We start from the raw sequence: 22,951 nt of genomic DNA on the forward strand, positions 1-22,951 counted from the left end.
ACTTCTAAGTTGGCTCATAAAAGAATTAAAAAGTATAAGGCAGACGCAGTCAAAGCTGAACTGAAATGAGAAACTCGTGTATGTTTAATCTTCATGTTGGGTGATACTGTAGGGTCTTCTTGGCTTACTCTGTTCCAACTTTGTAGTAGACTGTACCCCATTTGGGATAAGATGTAGGTGATGCAGTGTGGAGGGACTGGATTTTTGAGAACTTGTAGGCATCTTGGTAAATACCAAGAGAGCTGAAGATACTGGAGAACACTAAAGAGCAGAAATTAGAAGACTACCAGAAAATAAATAAAAGAAAAAAAAGAAATTAAAGATTTGCTTATTATGCTACTGAGCTGGAACAGTTTCAAATTGGCTTTCAATCATTAAATACAAAAGCAATTAAAATAATTTAAATAATGTAATTAATTAAAGTAACTAATTAAAATAATGCCTATATAGAGATCAAAACTATCATATGGGACAAAGCAAGGGCATACACTGCAAGAACTTTACATTCTGTTTAAATAACTCAAGTAGATCTGTTGCTGATTCAAAAATTATGTTTTTGAATATATCTGAGACTAGGAAAGACAAACAGAGCAACAGAGGCGCTCTTGAACAGCAGAACTCAGGGAGAGAGTGTTGCTGGTGTGATTTGCAAATAACTGTAATGTTTGGAAAAAATAGACTGCAGCTTCTTTGGGGAAGGATGGGGTTTTCTTGAGAGAAGTAAGAGGCTCTTTTCTTTAGGAAAATAATTGGAAAGCTTTGGAGATGCTTAATGATAAACCAGACTTGCTGAGAAACCACTTGTCCCTCTGTTTTAATCCATCCTTCTGTTCTCCTTCTATCTCCAGGCAATGTTTGGGTTACTTCTCTATCCTTATGTAGGTTCTACACTGAAAAGAGGAGGGGAAGAGGGAGTGGAGGATGTATGTGTTGCCACTTTTCATGATATTGCTGAACATGAAACTGGAGGAAAAAAAAAAATAAACTGAAGATGAAAGTACTATGTGGCCTTCCTTTTTTTTGCTCTTCCTACAACGTTAGCTACGTGCCAACATTAATTGAACATTGAAATGTGAAAAAACATGTTTATTATCACACATGATTAAAAGTCTTGATGGAAAAGTGACCCACAAATACGATTATATTGTCATTGTCACAAATTGGTATATTAACTGGACACTACACTTGCAAAATGCCCGCATAAATGCAAACAGAATTTGTCTCTGTTAGATTAACAAAAGAGCACACTCCTGTTTCTCATGTAAAGTTTCTTTCTGATGCTGTCACAGAAACATTCTGAGAGAGAGTTTTGGCAGATGGCATTACAATTCAAATAAAGAAAAATAAGCTTCTTCATTCATACATATTTCCTTGTCATTCAAATGCCAAGGGATTTTTAACATAAAGTATGGAGTGACTCAATTTGAGCGTCCTCATAAATACAACTAATGCGTAATGATGAATAAGTTATGACAAGAACTTTCAGAAAGCAGTTATATGCAACTAAAGCAGATTTTTATCTATTGTGCAACAGAGCAAAAAGTAATGAAATGTGAACATTTTAAAGTTGTCACCCTAGACAAGATAGTGAAGCCGATGAGGAAACAAAACCAGATTCTAGTGGCGTTTTGCTGGTATAAGTCAAGAATTGCTCCCTTAGCTTCTCCAGTGTTAACCTGAATTTTCCACTGTGCGCATAAATCTCTCATCAATTGTACTCCTTTATCTATTTCATGAAATATTAGTTAAACAACTTACATATCTGGGTTACACCCACCCAGCTACTGTTCGGAGTTGTGAAAACATTATTTAAAAGCATGGTAGTCATGGAAACAGATCATGTAGGCAGTACCTTGCAGAGCATTCTTTGGTCTGCTTGTATGCAGCTTCACTGGCTTATTGGAAATGAAATAAAGAAATGTAAGATGTCTTGTATTCAGAAGGGGAACTGGTTTATTTAATCTCCATTCATGGCCAGTATGTGATACTTGGAAAGCTGTTGTGGCTCATCACAAATGAGTATTACACCTGTGCTATTTTACAGTCTGGACAGGAAAACTTGCTATCAGTGGACCACTGTTAGGTTATTAGTTTATTCTAAGCATACAAGATAGTTCTCAGCTGTGTTTTTCTGTTATCTCTAGAGATACTATATTTTTCCATTTCTTTTTACACGTATATTCATTTTCCCCTCTGGCCTGTCATCAAATCATGTAATAAAAAATTAACATAAAAACAAGGAAGTGAAAACAAAACATGCTATGTGCTTTATTTTGAAACTTTGACTTGAGAATTTCAAGGCCCAGTGAAACAATGAAGTTATGAATGATACTTTCTCAAAGTTGACTGAAAATTTAATTTTCACTAATTTTAAAAATTCTCCAGGAACAAGTTAAAATTACCCATTTCACTAAGAAAGAAGGTCAGGGGGTTTGAAGAAAAGGGGTTGCTCTCTATGTGAAGGAGCAGCTTGGAGATATTGAGCTTTCTTACAAGAGCTGGCTAGTAGAGAGCCTGTGGGTCAGGATCAGATGAGAGGCTGGTAAAAGGTGACATCATGATGGGATGTTGACACAGACCCCCTAATCTGACCCCCAAGTGAGGAGCATAAGCCTTCTTTAAACAATTTGTGAAGAAGCTTTTGTTCACAGATTCTTTTTTACTTGATTGGAAAGACCCTGACATCCATTGGATGGGCAACAGGGCAGGAGGCAAGCATACAACAAGGCTTCTGGAGATTCTTAGGGATAACTTCTTGATACAGGTATCAGATGGGTCCATGGGGGTTGGTGCGCACCTGGACCTGATTAGAACTAACAGCATGAACTAATGGGAGATGTGGTAATCGAGGGCAGCCTTGGCTGCAGTGGCCATGAAGTGGAGAATTTCAAGGTGCTGTAGCAGAGGAGCTCAGGAAACTCTCAGATGTTAGACCCTAGCGAGATGCCTCTGACAAAATAAAAAAGTGAGTCCTCTGTAAATATGTTTCTCCATACCTGAAGGAGAAGGTGGGGACTAGAAGAGCCAGTGTGAATTTACCCAGTACAAACTGTGCCCAGCTAACTTGACTGCTGTGATACTGATTTTGTGAATGAGGCAGAAGTGATTGGTGTCTTTACCTTGACGTCAGCAAGATTTTCCTCTCTGTCTTCCACAGTATTTGTGTATCCCAGTTAAGGTGTTACAATCCAAATGGATCTAGAGCTACGTAGGTAAATAACTTTGAATTACAGGACTCAGAGTAGTGATTAATGGAGCATACTATACCAAATTATGGTGCTAGGGGAGTATTATGGGGGTTTATAGTGGAGGTTGTCATGTTTGATGTCTTTTCGTCAAAGTCTTTGCTGCTGAAGGATGCAGCAAAATCAGGTTTCCTGGTGACTCTAGTTCGGGGGGACTCAAGTCGTTCAGTTCAGTTTGATAAATGGGAGCAAGTTCAGCTGACGGCCATCAAGATGGTCAGGGATGAGGGGACCTGCCACATGAGGAGAGGCTGAGGGTAGTCCTGCTTCCCTTTTAGTAAATTTCAGCACTGAAATTAATATAGAATCTGTAATTTGGGTTTCTTACAGAATAAAGGGCTTTTTCCTTTCTTGTGCTGGAATTTAGGAGGCGTGCAGCTAGCCTCAATTTGTTGAAGTTTATCTGTGAATTGAAGATGCTAGTAACAGAATATCTGGCTGCTTTCTGTGAGGTCTGCCGTATGCAGATACATATTTCTGTGGGGCTTTTTAGGTCAGTAGCCAAACTGAAAGTTTAGGTTATATAATAACAGTAACTTCAGTAAATCCATAAATTCATGGGATATGCTGTTAAGCATTTAACAGCAAAGGAAATAATATAAATAAACGAGGAGGTTGAAAAGCAAATAGAAGAAAGGCCTAACTTCGTAAGATCAGACAGTTGTTAGGCAGAAAACACTGGTTTGTAGTAAGTCAGTCAGTAATGTAATACTGTCAGTAATGAAGTACAAGTGCTGAAAGATTTGTCCGAAAGATCAAAAAATGTTTATTTTCATCCTGTTTTTTTCAAAGCCCAAAGAATATAGCATAAAGAGGCTGTGTTAATAAAATCAGTTGAAGGTAGAGCCGATCAGCTGAACTTCACAAATTTATGAGGTGCGAAGCTGATGAACTCAGGGCTCCTTTTCTGTTGGTGAAATCAGTGCACTTGTGACAGTCACTTTTATGTGCACATCTGAATGTTGAACCACCTGTTGATGGCACTGAACTTGTCTGCATGTGTGTGAGCAACCACCAAGGCATGTGCTGAGCTTCTCTGACAGGTTTGCATTCTGCACAAAGATTAGCACCAAAGTGAATTTACTGCTGGCAGTACTTTCCAGTAGGTGTTTCTACTTAAATCTATTATTTTCTAAATACACTGAAAACTGTATTTAGTAGTTAGTTTGGATGAGGCCCTGGCTGCCCATATCGCTGTGGGTGACCCATCCCTGGAGGTGCTCAAGGGTGGGTTGAACTGGAGCCCTGGGCAGCCTGAACTGGTGGGGGGCAGCCAGCCCACAGTGGGGGACTGGGACTGGATGGGCTTTGAAGTCCCTTCCAACCCAAGCCAATCTGTGATTCTATGATTAGAAACTGAGCTTACTCTTGAAAAGGCCCATGGAAGGTACTTGTGGTGCGCTGACCTTGGCTAGCCATATGCAAATCTTAGTAGATCTACAAGTCTGCACATCAGAAGGATCAGCTAACATTAAAGATACCTCCACTGTTGGCAATGCTTCACGTGGTAACAATCCTGGGAAAAGTTATTTTTGAAGTGAGAGTAATACTTAGTCTACATTCTGCATAATTAAGGATCTCTAGCATGTCACAATGTGCTGCACAAAGGAAGAAGATGCATTTATCGGATGTGAATGTTACTTAGACATTTGTTTCCATTGTGAAAGAATAAATTATGTATAACGTCATTTTATTCATGAGAACAAATTGCACATGAATGGTTTGTGATTACAGACAGACCATAAGCAGTGATGACATTGTGAAACTTGCTGGTATGAGAATGGCAGTTGGAGAACACTAATTTAATTGCAGTTGAGCTGACATGGCTTGGCTTGGAGTTGGTACACTATGCTAAACTTTCTAGGTCTTTCCTGATAGGAAGATTGAATTTGTTTTTGCTATGGCGGTGAGGTTATCCATCCTGCCTTTGTTGCTGCTCTCACTGAGACGCTGAACAATTCTAACTTTTTTATCTAACGTATGTCTCATGGCTTTTGAACTGTGTGCTAGTATAGAGAAATCCATGTTAGAGATTGCATTTTTCAACTTAAGACAGTGACACTTGAAACATGGCTGAGTGGAGGAACCAGTGCTGAAGCAAAAATTTTTCTGCAGCATGTAAATGCTTTTTGTTGCTAGTTGGTTGGTTTCCGCAGTTCTCATATGTTATGCAGTGATGTTTCCTACCAGAATTCACATCAATATGTGAATATTAGGTTAAATACCAACTTTCAATTGCAATTTATCCTCTGTTTTCTTATGGCAGCCTATTAGAGAAGTATTCAGGATCAGCAGCCCAATTTGTAGAATCACCCCTAAGATCATCTAGTCCAGCTGTCCACATACCACCAGTATTTCCTCACTAGGAACTTGCAGGGATGGTGACTTCACCACCTCCCATGGCAGCCTGTTTCAGTGCCTCACCACTCTTTCTGAGAAGAAATGTTTCCTAATGTCCAACCTGTCACAACTTGAGACCATTCCCTCTTGTCCTGTCACTGTTATTAGGGAGCAGAGGCTGACCCTCACCTCTCCGCAGCCACCTTTCAGGCAGTTGTAGAGAACCATAAGGTCTCTCTTGAGCCTTCTCTTCTCCAGACAGTCTCCAAACAGTCCCAGTTCACAGAATCACAGAATCATAGGGGTTGGAAGGGACCTCCAGAGATCATCCAGTTCGACCTCCCCTGCCAAAGCAGGTTCCAGGTTGCACAAGTATGAGTCCAGGCAGGTCTTGAATATCTCCAGAGAAGGAGACTCCATGACCTCCCTGGGCAGCCTGTTCCAGTGCACCCTGCTCCTCATGAGTCTTATTTTCTGTATCTATTTTGCATATCTGCTTGTAGATATGGACAATATGTACATATATGTATGTACATATACAATATGTAGATATGTATTGTAGGCAATGTAGACAGGTGCTAATGGGAGCATTCAAACCAGAGATCTCCAGCCCTCTGTTCCCATGGCACAGCACGCCTTGAGCAGCACCTGCTCCCTGGTAAGCAGTGTGTTGTGCTGGAGGGTATGGCAGGCTGCATGTTTCTGTGTAAGCCAAGAGATGAGGACCGCTGGCTTAGACTCACAGATAAATGTTTGCAAAGACTTTATCTCTTAAGGAAACTGGAAGAGTGTGCAAATGCAGTCAGCTGTGGAGTGGCACTGTATTTTTTAACTTTTAACCCAAATCATTTGTTACTTTCTGTAGGAGGTAACTTACTTGAAAAAGCAAAAAACAAATTTGAAATTAGGAGAAAGAACAGAGAAGAAAGGAGGAGAGAGGAAGAAGAAATAAATACAGGCTGTTGAATAGAAAGGTGTGACATTTTTCTGAAAAAAAAATATCATATTTGGTTGGGGGTCTCCTCACTTGTGCATGGGTGTTAACAAGGCAGGGCAGATGACCCAAGCTGTTCCACATCCTTTTTGACAACATTTCAATGGTGTTTTTTTTCTCTCTCATGCTACACTTTCTTTTTACTATATAAATATTTTGGTTACAACTGATACCAGAAATATGCACTCATCTTTCTTTCCTGCCTGTCTGCAGGGTAGTGACACAACTCTGGCTGTTGTTCTGAAACCCTGAAAGGTTTTTATGATTCTGTAGTGTAGTTAGCAATACATTAGCTTTAGGAAAATTAATCTCTGGGTTGGTTAGTTTTTTTTTTTTCATCTTGGCACATCGAGATCTAAAATGTATTCCTTCCTCTATCCACAGAGAAGATTAAGTGGCACCATCAAAAATCATTCTGAAACACAACAGCCTTCAGAAGGCAGAATAAGAGCATCTGGACCATTAACATAAGCAGGCTGTGATGAAAAGGCACTGCCACTGATTATTAAAATGACCTGTTTGAATTTACATTAGTCTTTCCTTTATTTTTTTCCTTCCTATTTTCCTTCCTTCTTTCTGTCTTTCTTTGAAGATACTAGAGCCTTTGTTAACCCTGGGCAACTAACTTTCAGAAGTACAGCTTCTTCTGCATTTAAAAGCCTACCCAGATGCATACTGAGCAAAGTATCTGAGCGTCAGCTCTGCCTTTTTGATCTTTTTTCAGATGACTGCTGCAGTGCCAGCTAGATGCTGCTTCTCTCGTGAGGGATATGAAATGCAAAGATCTGGAGCATATATACATTCTATACAGATTATCCAGCATCTTTCCATCCACTTGTAGTATCAGCATTGCCAAATGCTGTACAACCTTTTACTGATTTTTAAATAGTGATTTTACAAATGCTCAAGAAAAGGGCCTCAAATGGATGATACAAGGGGGTATGTGAGAATATAATATCAAATACAAAATAAAGCATAAAGTTTTTTTCTTCACTTCGCGAAGAAATTCTACTGGAATCAGTAAAATTGAAAGACTTGAATGACAGAAGTTAAGCCTATGAAAATGAATATATAACATAGTAACCATGAAACTGTTGGCTGCAGGAATTATAGATGAATGCTTTGTGCTAGAGCTATCAAATGAATATCAGAGAGATCTGTAAACTACTGCTCCCTCCCAGTTCAAATCATGATGGCCAACAGTAATCTCCTTTTATTAACGTTTACTGATCACTCTCATCCTTAATGATCATCACTGGACACAGTGAACTGAAGAAGAGAAAATGCAATGCCCTCACCCTCAATTTGGCAAACACTTTGCTTCCTATTTGATGAGGCAATAAAGTATTCCTGTCCTATAATCTTTCATTTCAACAGTGAAAAATGGAATAGATGCCACTACTTAATGTCATGAAAAATAATCAGAGCACTCCTGAAAGCAAATGTAGCAGAAGATTCTTTCATCAGAAGCCCTGTAGTAAACTATACTCTGCTAACCCGATCTGCCATGCTTTAGGAGGGGGCTTGGGCTTTGTGTTCTAGCTAATTATTTTTACTTGTCGACACAGAATTTTAATGAAAATGATCTCTAATGAGCTCTACAGGCTTCATCTCCATTGGAAAAATAAATCAGAGCATAAATTTACATAGAGTTAGTATCCATCATATAAACCAAGGTATTCTTTTATTTCCTTTCTTCTGAACCCATGAGTATTTCATGATGTTAGATAATCAGTGGTTCAGCCCATGCATTTAAAAGTGGGTTCTCCACAATATCTCCAATTCATTAAATTTTTACAGACTTTTACACTAGAAAATTGGAATTGCCATTTGCATTCTCACAACTCTTCCAGTCCATACTCTGTTATGATGTTATGCATCATTTCTTTAGGGAAAAATAGACCAATATGATAACAGTAAATCCTCAAATTATTTCAGATTTTTGTAAATATGTAAAACAAAACACATCCTCTGTGTTTGTTTACTTTAAAGTATATATTTACAGATATATAATATCTACTTTTAAATTTTCACAGAACAGCTAAGCTTTTTTTTAGTTGCATAGCTGGAAAAAGCTCCATGTACCAACTCACGTTGGAAAAGGGATGTATGCACACATTTGTCTGCGTGTGTTAGTGTGTGCACGTTCGTGTATTTCTGAGTATGCGTGGAATTTTTCAGTGCTTACTGCACTTTTCTCTAAGTGAATTTTAGGTGGGCAGATACAAAAGCAACACAAAGTTAATTAGATAAAAAAAAAAACCTGTGCAATATTACATTACAATAAAATGTGCCTGTAGTATTTAAGCTAATATTTTATTCTACGTCATGAGGAGGACTACACTAGGAATTAAATTAACTATGGGGGTAGTACAAGATTTACAGCTTTCTTTTTGAATGTTTATGAGTTACATCCCAAGTTCTGTCGCAGGATATACAGGACTGTGGGAACCAGCACAGGGACAGTTTCCTACAGAATTTACTGAAGTTCTTGGCAGATCTGGATCCAACATCTGCCTGGCTTCTCTGCCCACTGGCTCCAGGATACTGGCCCTGCTATCTCAGCATTTTCAAGACCATTACATTAATGTATTTAATAATTGTTAATATCTGAATGTTTTAGGTGTCTTCTCTATTTCAAGTGTTAAGGATGGCAGATGTTAAAATACCTTATTTTTGTTTACACTTCTATGTACTTCTGTGTACCATGACGTCTCTCTGATATATAACTAAGCTTTGCAATAGCGCAACTTTGAAGACTACGGAACTGCCATCATACGAAGACAAACAGAACAAACCATTGCAGAGCATTCAGACATTCTTATACATAACTGACAGGAATTAAACTCTTCCTTTCTTCTAGACCAACATATCTAGGGTTCATTGGAAAGAAAAAAAAAAAGTTCAGAAAGCGAAGTGCTTGTGTGTGTCTATATGAGTGTTTGTGTGTCTATTTGGAAGAAAAAAAAATCCCTCACTTCCTCTTGCAGTGATGTCATACAAGATATGCTACTGTTGTTGAGTGGCACAGCTGTTGGCACAGTAAAGTAGTTCAACTAAAATGTGTTTTTCTCAAGACTGAGATCTTTGTTTGCATGCCAGTTTTCTAGTTACTGCTACTTGTGGTCACCCTGGTGGGTGTTCAATGTTTGGCATTTGCTTTGGTGACTTTATCTGACCTCACTATCCAGTTATTTCCCTCAACATCCAGCAAAGATCTGCAATTTCACTATCAGAAATCGAAGCATTCTGTATTTCATTTACTGAAAGAGATAAATCTTTGTTTTTCAGAGCTTCCATATGGCTGGGAGAAAATTGATGATCCCATTTATGGCACTTATTATGTTGAGTAAGTTCCCAAGTTCAATATTAAGTTGCTGTTAATATGTCATAATATAATACTAGTATCCTCTGCAGTGCTTAGCTGGCAAGACATGAGTGCAGTTACCGAATTTGGATACAAATGGGTACAAACACTGAATGTTAAACTAAAGGTATACCAGGAATTCTCAGTCATCAGTACAGTTAATGTGACCAAATATGTTCAGTGTGTCTCAAATCAGTGACTCAGTCGTTCTGTTTCTCGAGGGTCTGATTTCAGTTGGAATTTGTAAAATAATGTATTAATTAAATAAATGTTGTACTTTTTCTGTAGATTTGGACATCCAGTGAGGTGCAGATCTTATTAGTCAATGAATAAAGCAAAGCATAATCAGTTTAGCTCATTTAAGACCACTTTCCTTTTCACAAATAAGATTTTCACACTCTGCATATAAAATTCTAGGTCTGTTATGTTTTATTTCAAAACACAGTCCTTGCATTAATTTTTCATATTTTAGTTTAGTTGTGGAACATGGAACTCCTGTGTGCGAAGGGGAATAGAAAGCTTTTGCTTGAAGTAATAGAGAAAGCCTATTCCAGGTAGTTACTACATAAGATAGGTAAATCAGAGAGATGATTTTGTATGCTATTTAGCCTAACAGAGTCAATCAGATTTATGTGAGATTAATGTAGATTCAACTTGTGATATGTGCTCAGAGCAGTTAATTTTTATTCTCTTCTCTCCTATTAGCGTCTACTCTAAGTGCATAGATCACTACAAAAGTAATGCCATCTATTTATTTCTGTGGAAACAGATAAGAGAGCATAATAACACTATTTGATAGAGCAAATTCTCAGCTACAGAATGCACTTTTTTGATGTAGTCATTACCATTTGCTCTACATTTTCACCAGCAATGAGCAAGAGCCAGCGTGCCGCAGTCATGCAAATCTGCATGGCCATCTGGAATGTGGCTTGTCTTTCACATCCCTTTTGCCAGTGCTGAAATGCACCACCCACCCCTCACTGTGCTCACATCCACTGCCTGGTCTCCATAAATGTTCAGCAAATGCCAATGAAAGTCAGTGGGTGACATTTCTCCCACATAGAGGAATTCAGCTGCACACCTTTGCTTCATTCGCACTTCCATGACAAACAGCGTTCTGTCAGACTGCCCCTCTGCTGCTGACTGTCTCGCAGCAACAAAATGTAACAGAACATCGGCAGGAAAGTTCAAGCTTTACTAACATACCACCAACATCCATCTATCCACCAAAATAATAAAATAGGAGGCATTACTTTTGGAGCAGCCCTTGTATATTGCAGGGGATGGAGAAAACCACAGCATTTTTATGGACTACTTGTTCTGAGAAAGGTCTATCCATTACTTCTATTTAATTGAAGAAGAGAGTCTTCACAGAGGATAGTGACCTGCCTAAATTTTCAGTTTCAGATCCTGGCACAAAGCAGTAAAATTATTCCTTTCAGACAGAATAGAAAATGTTTATTTGCATGTCACATCATTCCCTTTGTCTCTTGAATCCATACCAGTGCTTCAATTACAGGATCGCTCTGGACGTATGCTAGGACTGGAGATTTTCCAGACCATAGAATATGCAGCTGTTAACATGCTGGGTAGAGTTGGATAGAGGGATCACAGTAGGATCAGGTTTCAGAAGGGTTTGAAGATGTGTCTGAGATTCACCTTTCTTCATCGCTATAACAGCAGCTTCGCAAACAAACAAACAGAAACCATGTCTGGCCACTGCCACATTGAGTCCTGTCCCATTCTCCAAATGCAGTAGCATCCACTCTGCTGCTTTTTGCCCTCAGCTGAATCCCTGGTGCAAGAGCAGCAACCCCATCTGCTTTGCTGCTTGCCCAAGACAGCTTAGTCATTATTCTCCTCTACCTAAAGGTAAGTCCTTAAGTAATGCCACCAAATTGTGCCTGAGATCCTTTATGAACCTCAGAGTAGTTAGTGGTTGGTGTTTATATATCTTTGCACATAACCTGCCTGAAGATTTCTGCACATACAGTTATAAGCTGCTGGATGTATTCCACCTTGGCAGTTTTTACTGTATTTTGGTGAGTAAAAGGTCATGTGCAACTTCTGTGTATTACTTACTGAGCCCCCCTTTGCTATTAGTGCAGCCCAAGGCATTGCGGCAGTGGTGAGACTCACACTTCCGCTGCATAAGGAGCAAGTATTCATCCCCATTTCATATCCATCCACAGGTGAATAGACACAAGGTTCTCAACGCAGATGTTATCAAGCAATTACATATTTCAAGGCCATTACTGCCAGGTTTCTTCATTCTACTGCAGATAAGATTTGTGGAAAGATATATAAAACCTACTTGTAGGCTCAGAGGATTTAAGAAGTGAAATAAATGTTCACAGGATTGCATTAAACCTGCAGCCATGCTAAGTTCATAAGGAGTTTTATAGTCAGTAAAACACAGTTGTACTTTAATTTGCTGTCTGTGCTCAATACGTTTGAAACAAAAATTGCTTCCCATTTTTCATTCTAAAAAGTAGAAGTTACACCTTTTTTATTACCAGTATTCAATGGATTAGTTCATTTTTAACTAGATACAATCAGTTAACATTAAACTGTCTTAATTATGTCATAATAGTGGGGTAAATCATGGAAAGCGGTGTCGTGAACTTTCTCACATTCAAGTCCAGTTGAAGTTGATATGCAGGCCTTTAAAACTGTCAGTGAAGAAAGGGCTCATATTCCCCTCACTGACTCATCTGTATCACGTGGGAGGACTGTAAGGAAGGACAGTGGAGCAGAGAGATTCGGGTTCACTTTATGTGAGTCAGCTATACTCAGTTCCAGAACCTAAGACCAAGAGATAATGCGGAAAACAAGCAAGCAAACAAAAACAAAATAAAGAGGACATGCTGGCAAAGTTAACAAAGATTTATCATACTGTATTTGCAAATCCTGTTGAAAAATCAGGTCCCCGGTATAACTTCATCACATAAATCATGAATGAATGTAAGTTCAAGACACTATTAAAATTTTAATTTGGCTTGTTATGAAGATCTGAGCTGCATTTGTAAGGTGTAGACATCTCACATGAATGAGAAGTGTTTGGTATACCTTGGTTAACTTTCATGCAATTCTCTCTTAATTTATAAACTAAGAGCTAGCAGCACTTACCTGCACAAGGCTATGGAGAGAATATGGTTGTTAAAGTGCACTGGGTCTTTTCAGCATTCCAATTGACAAAAGATTATTTCCTCCTTTAAGGATGATTAACCACAACACAGAGTTCAATTTCCTGACACAGCCTCTGTAATAGAACAGCTAAATTGGCCATACAGGTATTTATTCTAGAAAACTGTATCACCTTAACTTAGAATTTCTGACAACGTTCTGTTATTACTCAAGAAGAAAACCTTTCCAGAGTTTTTTTTTGTTGTCATAAAATAGTAGCGACTGAAAAATGTGAATGTAAAGAAGACTCAGTAATAAATTATCCATCAGAATGTCTGTTTTGTAGGCATCTTGATCCTCAGAACTGCTTGGTGGGTTTTAACCACAAACTACTAATAAACAACGATCCATTGAAGTAGCTAAGGAGAAGAATAGGCAAAAATCCTTCTGCTGATACCTGGTGCTAACCATACTCCTCGTGACACAAAATTCACTATTTCAGCTTTGCAGCCCAAAACCAAACCCTATGGCTTGCATACTGTGGGCTAACATAGTACTGACTGCTCATTCTTCTGTGCAGGGAGATGATTGGGGTTCCTGGAGCCAGAAAGTGAGCAAAATGCAGCATGATTCTTCTCTGGAATTTTTTTATCTGCAATTTTATCTCCAGAATAGGATTTTTATCTTTAGATAAGGCTTTTACATTTAATATTCACAGTATAAAATATAGTTGAATCAGGACCCAAAAATTAGTTGTGAGAGGGGGCAGAGGGAGAAAAAAAAACCTGTTTACACAATTTGATGAGAAGTCTTATCCCACAGATGTGGATTAGTTACATTCCTCTAGGTAGGCAGTCACCAGTCTTCCTTCTGAACCCCAGCTAGGAGAACAGCAGAGATGGGATTTTTAGGTAGGAAGAGTCCGAAATGAAATTTTCAAATCAGGAGAGAAATGCTCACCAAATTAGGTGCTGAGGGCAATGAGCAATGCAACTAAACACCAAAGCACTTATTTGTAACCATCTCTAAAACTCACATTTAGATTGTCTTATCAAGGCCTACTTCAGTAATACCTATTTTGTATGCAGTTGAAGTACCCAGATGAAAGGCTAGAATGTCCTTCCTTTCAAGGAAAGTACTTAGCTTAATAACTTCATTCTCAGCTAAACTCATCAGTAGCAATTTTTCTGATTTAGCCATGGAGATGTAGAGCACTTAAAATTGCACGATAGGGAGGTGCTTCTTGTCTCATCAGTCTAGGAGCATATATCCAGTGTAACTGATAAAAAGGACTGATTTTCTGTGTAATTTTTTTTTTTATTTATTCTTATTGGGCCCAATATGTAACGCAGATGTATGAATTTGATGGAATTTTCACAGTGTGTTTTTGAGATGGTACTCTACTATAAAACAGTCAAAATAGGGAAATAATTTGGAGTTAAGAATTACTGAGATTGCATCAACACCCTGAGGTGCCTCAAGTATCTCTGCTAGTCTTCCTGTCTGATATGTTAGAACAAAAAGGTCATATTCAAGATAGCTATTACAGAAAACATTTCTGTCTAAATATACTAAACCACAACTCCAGCTCCTACCAGAAACTGCTGAGAGGCAGCTGATAAGAAATTCTAGTTGTCGTGGCAGTATCACAGGAGCTGATTTTCCATGAGCCATTGACACATCCTGTATTAGGTAAAATCCCTCTTTTTTAATCACAGGACCACGTGTAAGTTTTGACTAGGGGCACTGGACTGTGACCTGCTGTTACAGCTAAGCTCTGATTATATTCTAAGGTCCTACATAAAAGCAGATATATAATGTGATTTAGAATATCCATCACCTCTGCATCATATGAGACAAAAGTTACAGGAACCCCATGGTCTTCTGGAAGGGCAGCTGAGATAGGATATTTTAGACTAAACACTAAAATAGTGTTTGATCCCTTTGTTTGGACAACCAGCTCAATATCCTGTGTAGAAAACTTGTTTTCAGTCTTATCAAATGCCATCATAAAACAAGCTAGACTTTTATCCCATAAATGCTATTGGAAGCTGTTTCATAATTTCACACTTCTGCTTGAAAGAAGCCTAAAGATTTCATGACTGAAATCCTAACATTTTTAATATATACTACTATTTACTTCCAAATATATTCATAAAATGCAACCATATATGAGCATTCATTCCACTAGAATAAAAAAGCAGAACTGCTTTGGTGTTCTGTCATAGAATACTCTCTCTTTCACTGGTCTTCCTGTAAAAACCTTTGTTGTGGAGATCAGAACTTTATCCAGTATTTCACATGATGTTTCACAACTTCCTTTTGTAATGGCAAAAGTAGTATTTCCCTCATAGTACTGGAATACATCACATGATAAATAGTAGCATGAAAACTATCATTTTCATGCTCATATTGGTATTTCAAAATTATCCTATGATCATTTAATGCATGTGAGTCTTGTCTTCCTTCATTTCTAACTGATGAAGTTTCTCTCCCGTCCATCATACATATCCAGGTTTGCAATAGACAAAGGTGATGAGAACTGACCCTGACAATTACAGAAAGGTCTAAAGCCTAGGAAGACAAAGCCTGCAATCTTAATCAGTCAGTATATGGAAGGAAAGAAACAAAAATAATCTTCTAATTTTGCAGTATAGTTTAATATTTATAAGAAAGCTATTAATCAAAATTTTACAGTACAAGTGATTTAGCTGCCCCTTGAATGAGAGAGAGCCATGTTAACAAAGCAGCAACTCCAGAATTTATAATATATTCTTCCTGTCATTAAATCAGAGTATCTTTTCATTCCATTAATCTTTGTTTTCCAAGAATAATACTCTCCCTTAGGACTTAACGACTTCCTTCAACTCCTTTTTTATATCAATTCCACTCATTTTGTTTGAAGTAATGTTAGGATCTGAATCCCGAGGGACCTGAGTAATGCTTAATGTTTGAGCATAAAAGGTCATCTCAAAATAAACAGAAGGAATTCAACCCATTTTGAGATCTCAGAAGTTCTCAGGTTGCCTCTGCAAGTGCTTAAAGCTGATGATCAGGATTGACTTTGCAGAAAAAAAATAGTACAGAGTAGCTTAGTAAGAATAAATAAGGACTGATGTGTTTGAGATCTTATTTTGCGTTGTGTATTTACTTCCCCAGAACACTATCTGCAGAGTAAAAACTCTTTTTAATTATGATCCTATTGTGACCCTATCTTCTAGAATTGTTCAATACTTCCTCCTAAATCCCCTTGACTTCTTCAGAAAAAGTGAGAAACATAGCAGAATTGTAGAACTATTTGTTAATTGGTAAAATATACACTTTAAGTTAAAGTATTAAAATCAAGGATAAGATTAGAGTAAGTAGTTAAGATAGTAGTTCCAAGCAAAATAAAGAAAATTAGTGATATAACAACAGATGTATTTCCTGACTTGCTACAGGAAATGTAATGCTTTTTTTTTTTTTTTTTTTTTTTTTTTAAGATGAAAAAAGAAAGAAAAAAAAAAAAAAAAGAAGGTGTACAACAGTAACTTGTTCTATAGTTCATTATTTATGCATATAGTTTTAATTTACCATCTGACTTAGTTTCTGAAGCATCCTGTTTTTCTGTACATCTTAGCAGGTACATAACATAGAATTAAAAAAGAAATAATCCTCAGTTACTTTTCTATACTACATATATTTCTTTTTTAAGCAGTGATCATTAAAACCTTCTGTGTGCCAGGCTTTACCTTTTCTGTAAGTAATTTTATTTGCAGCTAATCAATAATAATGAAAAAATATTTGTTCAGTCCCTTTGAATCATGCACAGAACAATGTTTGTACTAAAGACATGAGAAACTGTTGTAGCACACTTCAGCAGTACTGCAATTTACCATGTAGTCCCATAGATCAAAACCATTTGCCTGTAGTAGAGTTCAGCATATTGAAATGATAAGGCACTTTCCAATGCTGTTCATTATTTTATGCGCATAGATTGTGCTTTTCTCATCCCCACCAAAATTATGCAGAGTATAAGGGACATGCTCAGGCCCATCGGGGTTTCATAACAGTTTCGCTATCTAACCACACACACCTAAGTCACATCCTACTGTGAAAATAATCATTTTCCCCAACTGAACCCAATTTTTAATCAAAACCAAATTTTTTCCAGCCACATAAATAGAAGAACACAATTTGAAAACCCTGTGCTAGAAGCAAAAAGGAAACTACAGCAGCATAACATGCCCAACGCAGAACTTGGAACAAAGCCTATGCAGGCCCAAGGTTTCCGAGGTACAGTACCATGTCAGCCTATCTTAGTTAAGATGAAAGATCCTGCTCTCCTGCTACGCGACAATGATTTTGTCCTAGTCTGATGGAAATAAGAGTGTTGCCAATTCTCACAATGTTATCACCTGCCTCCTAGCATTTTTGTCTCCTAAAAGTTGCAGCTCCTGGAGTTGCGGGACTCGTGAGACACCTAAGAAACTCTAACCTCCAGAGTCGCAGGAAAAAGAGAACAGTTGACCTTAGTGTTTCCTGAAGGCTGAAAAACAAAGTGCACAATAAGAGCCCCAAAGTAATTTTCTAAATAAAATAATAACTTCTATTGGGAATGCGTGACTCTCTCTTGAGCACCTGAGGTTGGCAACACTGAAATAATTAATTGTACTTTCTGTAAATTACCTTTAGTTTATATTTGGTATGTTTCCTAGCTAGCTCATCTAGCAGGCATCAATTAAGTTAAAAGCCTCAGCACTGCGCTGTAGGAGTTTACAGGAGTACAGCCTCGCCGTAATGTGAAAATTAATGTGCTTACAATAGGCTGTGTAAGCAGCAAAGAGACAAATGGTAGACTGGTAGAGACAAATAAACTTCAACATGAGGTTCCAGATGGAGAATGAGGCTTCTTCTCCTTTGTGATAGTAGGCAGCTCCTCATCAACCCTGCCTAGGCCCAAACTCGTCCGCCTGCGCCCCGTTCCGCAGCGGTCCCGCAGTGTGAGTGATCTGTCCCAGTGCTGGCGCAACCCCGTTGGGACACGCTGGCCGTACGGTATGTCCTGCCAGCCCCACTGCACTGCCCACTTAACCAGATGAATGGAAACCACCACCTTTGCACATTCCTCCTACCCTTCTCTACACAGCGAAGCATGGGAGCGAGGCAGCGGGAGGCTGCAGCCGCCCACACTGCACACCGGGCACGTGGCAAGGGGACGGGAAGGTGGCACCGCCATCACAGCGGTCAGACCTGGCACCAGTCCCATGTGCTTGGAGAGGAAAGATCACTGGATGTTTATCACTGTCTGTAACACGTGGAACGAGAAATACCGGGGATATTTCTCTTACTGCAAGTGAGAGCGAAATTGTGCAAAACTTTGTAGACATTCTTGATTTATAGTTTAGGGAAGAGGTTTTAAAATTGCCTCACGTATCATTTTTATTGTTGCAATTACTTTAGCTACACAGTATCCACTTCTAAATGTATTTCTAATATGAAAGAGTATAACTCCCCACTTATGGCTGATCTGCCATGGGTTAAAACACTTTTTAAGCTTTGTTTTAATATAAAAACTCACAATTTTATTTTTTTTTCCTGGAATGCCTGCACTCTTTATTTCCTCTATTTTCATACGCTGTCACATGCTGCCAGCTGGTATTGTTATATGCTGTCCCTGCCATATTTTGACTAGATCAGAACTTTTGTCTTTCTTGTTTGTGTTGACTGATGTAGAAAAACCACTCTTCACCCGTGATGCATCACAGCTGAAGGGGACTTTCCTCAGCACCACTCTTAAGAAAAGCAACATGGGTTTTGGATTTACCATCATTGGTGGGGATGAGCCAGATGAGTTTCTTCAGGTGAAGAGTGTAATTCCTGATGGGCCTGCAGCACAAGATGGGAAAATGGAAACAGGTAATTAAGATGGTCCTTTTACATAAGAAATACAATGATTTGTGATTTCTGAGATTCACTCTGTCCATAAACGCATGCATTTTTCTATATCAGTTACTGTATAGATGCCTAACAGTTCCTCTGCAAGAAAAGATAAATCCTCAGATAGAAATTCCTCTTATTTTTTCTTAAATTGCCAGTAGCTCATATTTTCCTTTCCACACTATTTTAAGGGAACAAAGATCTCTCTGTTCTCCTACATTGAAATAGACTGAGAAATGCTCTCCATTCTACTACATGAAATCTGGTTATAATGTTCTTTGGTTTTTAGCCTGTATACTGAAGGGGAATTTCTGCATGGACAGGCAGAGAGAGCACAGTCTACTAAGGGAAAAATTCTGGCTTTAGAAAAGATAGCTTTGCAAAACAATCAAAATCGAGTCTGATCCAACCTTGTTTTCATTAGAACATCAAAATGAGTTTTCAGTGTGACATATGGAGACGTAGGCATCTGTGGACTACTAATAAAGAATCTGTGAAAACTGTATGAAGAAACTTCTGAAGAGATCTAAAGCTGCTATTAAGATCTGGATCACTACTGGAAATACTTTCATATCCACAGATTGATAAAAATTGCAAAATGCCTTAAATGACTCTAGGGTCTATGCATGGATGAAGCATTTTTGAAGGAAGATGAAGTCAGTTTCCTAGTCAGCGATTATCTCCTGCAGGAGAATACAATGACAGAACGATAGAATAAGTCGAAGGGTCCCCAGCCACCAACCTCCTGCTCAATTAGTGATAACTTTGAGGGTGGATAAAGTTTCATCCAATTTCATCCACAGGAGCATAGAGAATGCTGAAAGATAGAGATTCCACAGCCTTTGCTGGCTCCTGTCTTGCAACCGTTCTCATGGTGAAGATTTTTCTTCATTTTATCTGATGTGGATTTCCACTGCTACAGCTGCTTACTGGAGACTGTCATCTTGCATCAACACAGCCCTGTCACTGTGCACAGTCTCTCTCAAGCAGTCCTTATTCTTCACATACTAGTTAGACTATGCATCAACATCAGAGCTTATACGTAATTTTCCATCCATTTCTCACTGACATGTTATAGAAGAAATAGTAGTTTGGGATTCACATTATCTTTGCAGAAAACCCAGTTCGTGGTGGCCAGAGTCACTGTGGAGATGCAGAGAATTTTCTAGCCTGAGACAGTTCACTGTGGATGGAGCAAAGCAGCAGAGAATGTTCCTTATATTCTGTTACAGTACAGGGAGCAAACATGTAAACACACATAAGCACAGATAATGTAGGTGGAATAGTCCCACATGATTCTTCTGGAAATTTCCTTTCATCCTTGTTCTGGTACTGCAAAGGAATAATTCAGACCATCATAGTTTATATATGGGGGAATAAATCCCCCTAATCTTTTTCTGTAGGAAACTGCAGGACTTTGCAAGTAGGAAGTGTGAAGGTAGTGAAAAGAATTATTTTTAAAACACTATAATTTGCCCAAAGTCTTGTATTACTGTTGGCATGATTGTTTCTGATGCCATATTAATGAATTAACAAGTAATTTATATTTTACAAATAATAAAATGTAAGAAAGAAGCAGAACACAGATTGTTTTTTGTTGGTTTTATTAAAAAAAAAAAAAAGCAAAAACAGTCCACTGGCTTTTTAATTTTCAATTCTTCTTACTGTTTTAACTTCAACATGTAACTTGGTTGCCAAAGGCAAAATTGAAGTAGCAGATAAGCTTAGTAACATATCTTCATATCTCCTGATATTTTGTTATTACCTTATATGCTGCATGAGATATTTTCCCTGCTACTTGTAGTTTAGCATTCTCAGATGCAGCACCCAAATACCTGCAGGTGTGTCTGGTGTGGGGACTGGTTGTATAGAATTGTTCATATGGAGTACTTAACTATGGAAAAGAGAATGTCCTTACATCTTATTTAAATTCTGATGTTGAAATTCAATATAGATGTCCTTGATGTTCATTATGGTAGCCACAGACTGTAATGGGAATGCATGAGGGAAAAAATGAGCTTTGAAATGAATCTTAAAATAGATTTTTTTCCTGAGGTAATTAATTCATCTTAAGAATCCATGATAGAAATATACATTCAAATGTGCTCTATAATTATTTTAGTCTGTTATGTGCAAAGTTAAATCTCTGAATAAATTCTGTAGGCAGATGTCTTCATTTCTGTGAAGACTGACAGAGTTCTGTTGTAAAGTGATTAGAGAATCTCAGGCTAATGATTGTGGCATCTAGCATGGTTTCTGTGAATATTTGCAGTGATTCCTAAATACGATAATGGAAAACAAAGAAAACTTATTTAAGGTCAGAATATTCTTAAAAGCTCTGTTCAGCCAAGTGATCACATACTCAGTACTTTTCAAACTAACAATCAAACTATGATTTTCTACCTATTCAAACATGGTACAATCTAATTAGCTGGAGATACGGCTGTCCAAGTCCTATTAACAATGTTTGTTGATAAAGCTCTTAAAATCCTATGTTTCAAAATGACTTGAGATTACAGATCTTTTGTTTTGTTAGGTAGACATCATTACATGATGAACAGAGATTTTAAATAGGTTTTAAATAGAGCTTTTGAAACAGATTTTATTTATTCTTTAGACACGAACGGTGTGTTGTGCAATTTATGTGCACTCCTGCTACAATCACAGTCACGGGAGGCTTTAATAAGCAATCAAGATATCGTATTGTGTCAGCAGGGTACCATAGTAAAAAGCTTGAGGACAATGGTTCTACAATCTGTGAAGTGACATGGATGTGAGGGATAACCACAGGTGCTGGTGTATCCATCTGTGCTATAACTCTGGACTCTTTCCCTTGCAAGGCTGATGCTCTTTTATTTTATTTCTTTCTTTATTTATTTTGTCAACTGGTAAACAAAAGGCTAATGTTTCAGACAGGCATCAGACATGAGAAAACAGTAAGGAAAGACACATCTCCTGCACCTTACCAGATCCTGACTGTATGCTTGAAGACACCAGGTGTACTTACTCTAATTGTTAAAAAAAAACAAACTCATAGAAGACTACTATTGTAAATTTTTAAATCATTTTACTTCTCTATCCAAAAGCTAGTTTAGTGTTCAGATTCAAGTACAGATACAAGAAGAGAAGGATAAAGCTATGTAAGATTCATTGTGATCCTTTTAACCTGATGGCAACACAGTGATTTCACCAGCAAAACAAAACAATTTTGGATTTCATCACTTGGAACACGGAAGCTGTTGCCTGACAGACTTGTCATCACTGCATTGCCATGAAACAATTAATGCAGCAAGGTGAAGTGGGTGCACTGACATACAACATCGCTCAAAGCACAGTGCTAGGCATTAATGGGTATTGCTATAGTTGCTACAGGCCCACAGCAAACCTCACAAGCAAACTCAGAGGAGCCACGTCTCAGTGGATACATCAAAAACAGACAAAATTACATTCTAGATCCTATTTGCCAGATGTTTTGGAGTTCCTGAGGGCTGTTATGCACTTGTGTAAATCTGGCATCTGTGATCTAATGGCTCTTAGAAAGGCATTTACAGTATTACTAGGACAAGTTTTAGCATTTGGAGTTCAATCAAGCTGCTGGATATGAACATTACACCCCACAGTATCTCCATCTACCTCAAGACAGCCTGGGAGATGCTGATACCACATACTTTCCTGCAAGGTTCCATTGTTTTGTCTTGGCTGAAGCCTCACACTGCCAATAGAAAACTGTCTACATTTAAGGGGCTGCTGAATCCCGTTAAAATGCTGAGTGAAAGTCACTGGTGAAAGACTGCATGAACATGTAAAGATTTTTATACAGTGAATGATTTTGAATGACTGCCATTTTAAGGCAAACACAGAGTTAGGCCTGCGGCCGACTTAGATCAAAGATTAATCTGCAAAAGTGGAAACTCTCCTCCAATTCTCAAGGTGATTCAATGGACTAGATAAACTAAAACA

At 38.1% G+C, this 22,951-nt stretch overlaps 1 protein-coding gene across 3 annotated transcripts in view; it reads left to right on the forward strand.

Moving 5' to 3' along the window:
• The window catches only part of MAGI2 (membrane associated guanylate kinase, WW and PDZ domain containing 2), a 708,774-nt gene that overhangs the window by 547,323 nt on the left and 138,500 nt on the right, over positions 1-22,951 (forward strand). For all 3 annotated transcript variants that reach the window (XM_042872317.1, XM_042872319.1, XM_042872318.1), the window contains exons 7-9: positions 9,871-9,928; positions 17,226-17,347; positions 18,788-18,970. In XM_042872317.1, coding sequence (XP_042728251.1) covers positions 9,871-9,928; positions 17,226-17,347; positions 18,788-18,970 — 363 coding nt within the window. The remainder of the gene's footprint in view (positions 1-9,870; positions 9,929-17,225; positions 17,348-18,787; positions 18,971-22,951) is intronic.

This window comes from Lagopus leucura, unplaced genomic scaffold (assembly GCF_019238085.1).
Source record: "Lagopus leucura isolate 7727_CA_CO unplaced genomic scaffold, USGS_WTPT01 Super-Scaffold_100008, whole genome shotgun sequence".
In the NCBI taxonomy this organism is placed as follows: Eukaryota; Metazoa; Chordata; class Aves; order Galliformes; family Phasianidae; genus Lagopus; species Lagopus leucura.